The sequence below is a fragment of the Heterocephalus glaber genome, unplaced genomic scaffold, assembly GCF_053883595.1.
Source record: "Heterocephalus glaber isolate CG9 unplaced genomic scaffold, H.glaber_assembly_v1.0 deba00001472, whole genome shotgun sequence".
In the NCBI taxonomy this organism is placed as follows: domain Eukaryota; kingdom Metazoa; phylum Chordata; class Mammalia; order Rodentia; family Bathyergidae; genus Heterocephalus; species Heterocephalus glaber.
In genome coordinates, this window is record NW_028258315.1 from 10,230,172 (window position 1) to 10,238,501 (window position 8,330).

The 8,330-nt window shown below is 46.6% G+C and overlaps 1 protein-coding gene across 3 annotated transcripts in view; it reads left to right on the top strand.

The window, feature by feature from the left end:
- The first annotated feature begins 2,376 nt into the window (after window positions 1-2,376).
- The window catches only part of LOC147826183 (N-acetyllactosaminide beta-1,6-N-acetylglucosaminyl-transferase-like), a 118,757-nt gene continuing 112,803 nt past the window's right edge, over window positions 2,377-8,330 (top strand). Inside the window, exons 1-2 of one of the 3 annotated variants that reach the window (XM_087181760.1) lie at window positions 2,385-3,785; window positions 7,629-8,320. In XM_087181760.1, coding sequence (XP_087037886.1) covers window positions 2,864-3,785; window positions 7,629-7,642 — 936 coding nt within the window. In that variant the 5' untranslated portion in view covers window positions 2,385-2,863 and the 3' untranslated portion in view covers window positions 7,643-8,320. Of the gene's footprint in view, window positions 3,786-7,628; window positions 8,321-8,330 lie in introns of those variants that run through there. The other 2 variants (XM_087181758.1, XM_087181759.1) reach the window with 2 other exon arrangements.

The following is an 8,330-nucleotide window of genomic DNA, read 5'->3' on the forward strand; positions in this document are numbered from 1 at the left end:
AAGCCTGGGGTTGCCAGGCATCTTTCTGAAGCCAAATATGCTTTCCAGTGCCAAATATGGCTATCAGGTGCCAAATACGGCTTTTAAGTGCCCTTTATTGTTCAGCTTCTAGGCTCAACCTTGAGTGGCCTCAGTGTTTCCAGCTATTTTAAGCTCAGCTATGACAACACACCCTGTTTTCTGCCCTCCTTTTTTTTTCTGCCATGGCTTTCCCTCAAGATCTGAAGTTGGGTCTGACTCACTGCCAGGCCAGAGCTGGGTGCGGGAGGTGCGTGCGTTATCTCCAGAATCTTCCCAGCACCTCCAGGGGGCTGATGTGGCCTTGACTTTGGAGTTGAAAAATTGAGACTCAGGGGTGTGGATGGCGCAGCTAGGAAGGAAGTGAAGCTGGGAGTGGGGGATCCTGGTCAACTACAGAGTCCCCTTCTGCCTGCAATATCCCTGAGGATTGTTTTCTCAAATTCAGCCAAGAAAAACAGAGAGGTGAGATCAAATGACTTGTTCAAGGGCTCAGCACCCTGATGCGAATGTCCTTGGTTCACCCAGAGATTTTCAGAGACAGAATCCAGGGAGCAAGGCGGTTCTTCCCTCTTTTAAACCCTGTTGCCTCAGGCCATTTCCTGGTTGTAAAGAAACATCCTTGAGGGTACAACAGGGTACTGAATTTACCAGTAACAGAAAAGTGAGAGAGAGAGAGAGAGAGAGAGAGAGAGAGAGAGAGAGAGAGAGAGAGAGAGAGAGAAGAAGAAGAAGAAGAAGAAGAAGAAGAAGAAGAAGAAGAAGAAGAAGAAGAAGAAGAAGAAGAAGAAGAAGGGAGGAGAGTGGAGGATCAGATAAGAACTAGAGTAGTGAAAAGAAAAAGCATCAATGAACTTCAGGATAAACTCAGATTTAACTCAATCCCAGGGTTTCTGGGGTTTCCTTTGGCTTCTCTGGTTTCTAACTTGAGGACAGAGGTGATGTCGTGCTAAGGTGAATATGTGAAAGGTGCTTTGGACATTTTACAGTCTGTGAGCCAGAAAGCCGATGATTGTTAGGCGTGGTGGTGCATGCCTGCAATCCCAATGCTGAGGCAGGAGGATCATTCCAAATTCAAGACCAGCCCGGGCTACATAGTGAGTTCAAGGCCAGCCTGGAGAACATAGCAAAACCCTGTCTTATTATTTATTATTATTTATCTATTATTTACTTATTATTTATTATTTATTGCCATTTCCAGAAAGAGTTCTTTGGTCTGAGTACTCTGTTTAGGAATGATTTGTTTGGAGGAATTCTAGGTAGGCATGGGTGAGGTAGTTAAGGAAAGAGCTAGTGGGGTTGATTGAATACTATGAGTTACACTGATGAAATTACAGTTGAACCACAGTGTAGAGCCTGATTCCTAAAAACAGCCCATCTGAGCGCTGGAGAATTCTCCCTGGGTCCACTCCCGGTGCCTGTGAAACAGTTGGCAGCCGCCTCCTTAATCCATTTCTAATCTAAATAACTGTGAAGATGGAGGAACACTTGGGACAATGTTACAGAATAATCTCAAGTTCAGAAGGCAGGATGTGAACTTGCATCTTATCCTGGGGGGTTTTGTTGGGTTGTTTGTTTTGTTTTGTTTTGTTGGGAATTGTACCTATGGCCTCAGGCATGCTAAGCAAGCTCTCTACCCTCAGCTTCCCTTTATGTGCTTAAAAAAAATCAAAATGTGTGCTGGGTATGGTGGCCCATGCCTGTAATCACAGCACTTGGGAGGCTCAGGCAGCCTGGGCTACTTTGAGTTTAAGGCCAGCCTGAGCCACACTGTGAGACTGTCTCTGCAACCCCTCCACGTATATATTTATGGGCAAGGGGGTAGACGTGAAAACACGGTGTTTATGCAGTATCTATACTACTATGTTGTCTGTTTTTCTTTTTCTTGCATTGGTGATTGAACCCAGTGCCATTGCTCTGAGCTACATCCCCAGCCCATTTTTAAATTTTTAATTTTAAGACAAGGTCACACTGGGCTCAAACTCACAGTCCTCCTACCTCAGCGTCCCAGAGTGCTGGGATCTCAGTCATCCACCACCACATCCAGCAGGGCTTTTTTGTTAAACACGTTAGCCTTTGTTCACCAGAACACCCCAGTTACTTTGTGCAGTAACCTAGACCGTGAGGTCAGCTTGCTAATTAATATGCCCTCTTGAAGATGTTTCCCAGCAGTGGAGAAAATAGAGTCCTGGAAAGAGTCTGGCCCAACATCCAGTCATATGCCAATGTGGAGAGGAAAAGGGGAGCAGGAAAGGGAGGAAAAAGACAAGTTAAGCAATTTATTTTCAAGCATGACACTTTTTATTGACAGAACATCTCTCCAGGCAGTGTTCACATGCTCGGGACCACAGCTTTTAACTTGGCAGTGCCGTTTAAGCAAACAATTCCTCTCAGTTGAATGCAATGATTAACAGGAAGCTGAGAGCAGACTCAGTCCCCGCCGGCTGAGCTGGGAGAAGAGGCAGGGCTTGAGGTCCCAGCGCTCTGACTTGCAGAATGATCACCTCACCGACTGTGGACTTTGCTGCCGAAGTAAGGAGATGCCCCGGCACCCGGGAGTGGTTCTGTGTAGTTCTAGGGATCCAGGGAGTGGGAGAACTAACTGGGTGTGGCAAATGTAAAGAAGCTACTTCAGAAACTGTCAAAGAAAAATGAAAATGCAACTGAACTCTAAATGAAGGAGGAAGGGAAATGGGAAAAACCACCAAGGACCAGAGATGTCAGCTGCTGATGAGAACTGCATTCATCACGGGACCATGTCGGAGCCTGGGGAAACTGTAAGTTAAAGGCATCAGCACACTGATCGTATCTCAGAAGCTGGTGTGCTCATTTCCTGGTTCTCACCATGGTCTCCTGGAAGTACTGTCTTTTCGTCGTATCTCTGCTTAGTGCCTTGCTTTTTGTATTTGTTTACAACAGCAAGTTACAGGAGAACAGGCGTTTTCTGAGGGCAGCCCTGACCAATGCTTCGCTCTTAGCCGAAACCTGCGTTGAGCTGCTTAAGGGGGAGGTTTTCCACCTAACAGAAAATGCACTGAAAACCACCCTCAGTGAATCCACCTGTTCTGAGTACAAGGTCCAGAGTCATTACATAACTGAAACGCTCTCTGAAGAAGAAGCTGCCTTCCCTCTGGCCTTCACAATGACTGTCCACAAAGACTTTGGCACATTTGAGAGGCTCTTCCGGGCAATTTACATGCCCCAGAATGTCTACTGCGTGCACGTGGACAAGAAGGCAACAGCTACGTTCAAACTCGAGGTGGAGCAATTGCTGAGCTGCTTCCCCAATGCCTTTCTGGCTTCCAAGATGGAACCCGTGGTCTACGGCGGGATTTCCAGGCTCCAAGCTGACCTGAACTGCATGAAAGACCTGGTGACCTCCAAGGTCCCCTGGAAATACGTCATCAACACCTGTGGGCAAGATTTCCCTCTGAAGACCAACAGGGAGATCGTTCAGTACCTGAAAGAGTTTATAGGGAAGAATCTGACCCCCGGGGTGCTGCCCCCAGGTCACGCTGTTGGTCGGACTAAGTACATCCATCAAGAATTATTAGACAGCAGAAGTTCCTACGTGCGGAGAACAGCACAGTTAAAACCCCCTCCTCCTCACAATATGACCATCTACTTCGGCACTGCCTATGTGGCCCTCACCAGGGAATTTGCTGAGTTTGTCCTTCAAGACCAGCAAGCACTGGACTTACTCTCCTGGTCCAAGGACACCTACTCTCCTGATGAGCATTTCTGGGTGACACTCAACAGGATTCCTGGTAAGTGGGTCTCTCTTTATTCTGTTGCAATTAAGAGATGAATTCTTGCTATGTTGCCCCAGCTGGCTCGAGATCCCTGGGCTCAAGTGATCCTCATGGTAGCAGGGACTGCAGCCACCCTGCCTGGTTTCTGTCTGGTTTCTATGAATAAACATGGTAGGGTCAATGCTGAAAAAAAAAAAAAAAACAGCTCAAAAGATGATTTAAAAAATGTATAACATTTCAAATCTCTTTACCATCTCAGATGTTAGTTTTTAAAGGAAAGATGGGTTTTTATTGATATCTTGTATTCAGAAATCGTAATTGTACAGATTGATGGGGTACAATGTGCTGCTTTGATAGGCACCCAGCTTCCCCTGGCTAAATTAACGTCCTTTCAAAATAGAAGCAGGATAACAACTTTTAAATTTTTCATTTTCAAGGTCTTCCCTGGAATTGGATCAGAAATTTAGAGCAGCTTAAGGGTTTCCAGCATCTTTGTTTTGTAGATAAAGACACCCCACGTGGTGGACCATGTACTAGATCACCTGGCGCGCCAGCAAACATGCCAGTTAGAAACCTGTCTCCGAAGCCTGAGTTGTTCTTGCACTGATTTTCAATTAACTCTCAGTTATCACTAAATTAATTCCACAGGTTGCAAGTGATGTGGGTAATCTCATTGTTTACAGTGAACCGACTCAGTTTGGCTAGTTCAACTCAAGAAAAATTTAGACCCAAAATTCAAGGAAAAACGTACTGGAGTCAATCTGAAGATGAAGTTCATAGTCTCTTTAGACTGGGGCTTCCACTATGGGTCTATAACTCACCAAGGCCAGGCCCGTTTCCTGGTGAGTCCCCCAGCCCTTCAGAATGCTTTTAAAATCTAATTTTCTGGGAGCAGGAAGGACTGCTGTAGTGTTAAAAAGCAGAGTTTATGAAGGGTGTGGTGGCGCACGCCTATAATCCCAGCACTCTGGGAGGCTGAGGCAGGAGGTTGGCAAATTCGAACTCGGCCTGGGAAATTTGGCAATTTAGCAAGACTTTGTCTCAAAATAAAAAAAAGTCTGGGAATGTAGCTCAATATGAAGGCCCTTTCAATCCCCAGTACAAAACAAAACAAAGAAGCAGGGCTTAAGAAAGTCAGGTAGCCCCCCGCCCGGGGCTGTTTAAATGGAATTATTAGTGCTCAGAATCATGAAAGTGAAAGCACCCTCCTCTGGGGCACATTGTTGCTTGGACCGGGAGAGAGATTTTTCCGAATTCTCAGACTGTTCCGAGAGTCAGCCTAGAAGGGAAATGGCCAAACCCCATTGTTTTTCAAGAAAGGGGCAAAACAAACAAAAAGAATATTCAATCTGAAAAAACTTGAAGAGTCTCAGCTAAAAGGATGCACCTTGAGACCATACGCTTAAGTGAAATAAACCGAACACACATGTTTAAATGCTGCATTGTTTCTCTGGTGCGAGAAACTAAAGAGGGAAATAAGGATTAAAATGTACAATAGACATTGGGGAAGAGGAAGAAAACGTTCAAATGAGAAGGGGAACAAGGGCGGGGGGGAAGAAAGAAGGGATGAGAAAAAAAATTGGAGGAAAAAATGGAAACAAAAAGCTTTTGTACAAAGGGAATGAGGAAAAAAAGCAAGATATATCATGTACTGGTACAAATTCCCTATGATGCAGGTTATGTATATTTAAAATGTACCAATTCATGTTTTCCTAAAAAGATAAAAAATTTATATTTAGGATTTCTCATGAGATAATAACAAAAAAAAAGATGGGCTGTGACTCCCACTCTTTGACAGAGCTGTTGTATAGCTGTTGCTTTTCTTTTCTATATCTACAAAATGGAATAGTATTCAGCCTTGCAGTGGGACCGACTCTAACTCTGGAATAAAAGTCTCGGAGCGGGTGGGAGGTAGCAGAACCCGAGGACTTTGAATAGGGTGGGCAGCTTCCTTGGCCAGGAGCACAGCTGAGGAAACAGAGGTCGGGAAACTGTGGCTAAGAGGACCTCGGGGCCCAGAGATTTAGCTCAGTGGCACCGCACCTGCCTGGCAAGCACGAGGTCCTGAGTTTGATCCCCAGTTCCACAAAAATAAAACGGACCTCGGGCTTTTCCACCCTGGATCCAGGGTTGTAACCGAGTTTTTTTCTTTTTATTCATTCATTCATTCATTCAGTACTAAGGATTGAACCCAGGACCTTCACACAGAACTACATCCCCAGCCATTTTAAAATTCTGAGGCAAGGTCTTGCTAAATTCGTTAAGTTGCCCAGGCTGAGCTTGAATTTGCCATCCTCCTGCCTCAGCCTCCCAGAGTGCTGCCTTTGGAGTCAATTTCTTGAACAGAAAGTTGAGGGTAACACCCTGACTTTTCAGCATGATTTATGTATCAGAACTGAATTTTTCTACCACTGGTTAGCAGTACCTTCAGCAAAGCAATGGAAAACATTCACTGATTCATGCATTTTAAACACCTGCAAGGGTTAGCATCTGAAATGGTTTCTGTGTCTCGTGGGTGGAGGACCCTTCCTTACTAACAGCCCCAGCTGGTCCAGCCAACGCTTGCCCAGCCGTGTGAGCCTGCGTGGAGGCCCCAAGCTCAGGGTCGGGGGGCTGGGACAGGTGGCTGCCTTGTTTAACTATTAATCCTCCTCTGCGGAAATCATGTGGCAAGGGCTTTTCTGGTTAATGTGTATGGCAGGCGTGCATTTTAGATTTTTCTAGTTAATTCCAGTGAGTGTTGGCTTATTATTATGATTCTCAAAGAAGCGTTAGGGCCAGAAAAGTAAAATTTCACAGCAGAAATGGCAGAAACACTAGCTAAAGGAAATACAGTGTGGGCCACATATCTAATTTTACAGTACTTTTATGCTTTGGTTTTCTGCTAGGTGTTTTTGAAAACTTTCTGTTAGTACATGTTTGTAGTCCATAATGATTACATTCGTCGTGAAGAGTTGGTACATGTACATAACACATCTTAATTCTTTTTGGATTTTCAAGTCAGGCTTTTGCTCTGTAGTTCAGGCTGGTCTGAACTCACTGTGTAGCCCAGGCTGGCCTTGAACTTGTGGAGAGCCTCCTGTCACAGCCTCCTGAGTGTCAGGATCACAGGGGTGCGCCACCATGCCCGGCTCCCATATTAATTCTTTTTAAGGCCTCCCTTAGCCCTCTCTGTCTCTCGGCCCTCTCACATATCTAATTTTAGAGTTTCTAAAAGCCGCTGTGAAAGAAACAGGTGAAGTTAATCTCAGTAGTGGATTTGATTTAACTCACACCACGTGTCTGCATCGGCTGCCGTCACAGACGGGGCCCTCGGGCCTGGCGTCTGCCTGTGACGTGCGGGGCACAGTGGCTGAGAAGTCAGCCATCCTTGTGTCTCTGCGTCTCCACCTCTGCTTATTTGGCTTTGTCTGCTTCTTTTGCCTTCTCTGAAATTCCTGTCCATGCCCGGGCTCCGCTTGGCCTGGCCTCCACTACCCTGTGGCTCCTGTTTTCTCCATCTTTGGTGTTCACTGGTGCCACGACACCTGTGGGTCTGGTGTTCCCAGGGATCTTGCCTGGGTCTTGGGGTGTGGTGACTGTTTCATGCTCACGGTCCCCCATTCCTGGCTGACGCTCAGCTCTGCAGACAGCTGCCCTCATGTGGCCCCTAACACAGTGCAGTCAACTGCGGCCAGGGTAGCAGGTTGTGGTTCCAAAAAGAAAAAGAACTCGGTCACCACACACAGGCCAGTTCCCGTTCATCCGCCTCCTACTTCCTTCCCACGGAGGCTGCTGCTCGTCTGAACTGGATGGGTCTGCCTTGACGTGGACATTCAGTGGCTTTGTTTCATTGCTCCTGTGTTCCTTGGATTTCAGGACTTCAGAATTGACTGGTGATTTCTGCTTTGCTGTGACAAAGGAGTATTTCCAATAGGAGGCCAGGCTGTAAGCCAGGGGTAGAGTGACCTAGCACATGGGAAGCCCCGGATCAGTCCTCAGTCTTGCAAAAACAAACAAGAGCAACAACAACCCAAACCATCCAAATCAAATAGGACTGCATGGAAGTTTGCTTCAAACTCATACTAAGATATAAATGATGAGAAAAGAAGCTTTCTTGCGAGCCAACTTGGTTGGACCAGGGAGGAGGCTGGCTGAACTCTGGTGGTGGCCATGTCCACACTGGCCTGACTGTCACTGATGGAGACAGGCAGATCGCTCAGCCCCTGCCTCCCAGTCGAGGAAATGCAGTGCTTCAGCCAGGGGCTGAGATCGTGGGAGATGCAACTTCAGGAAAAAAAGCAGATCAGCACCGAAGTGGTCCTGGGTACTCTGCTCACAGCCCGGCAATGTTCCCGGACCTGTCCAGAGGGCATGTATGGTCCCCAAACCCATGAGGCTTTGTGAGATCCTGATTGACCTTGGACAGACGATGCAGGAGAGATTTTCCTACCAGCTTGGCCTGATCAGTCTCCATCCCATGTCTGCTGGGACAGGACACGGTGAGCTCTTTTAGGGAAGCACTGTCTCTTGGGAAGCTGGCAAATGGCCCAACAGACTTCACCTTTTATACAGGTAAAT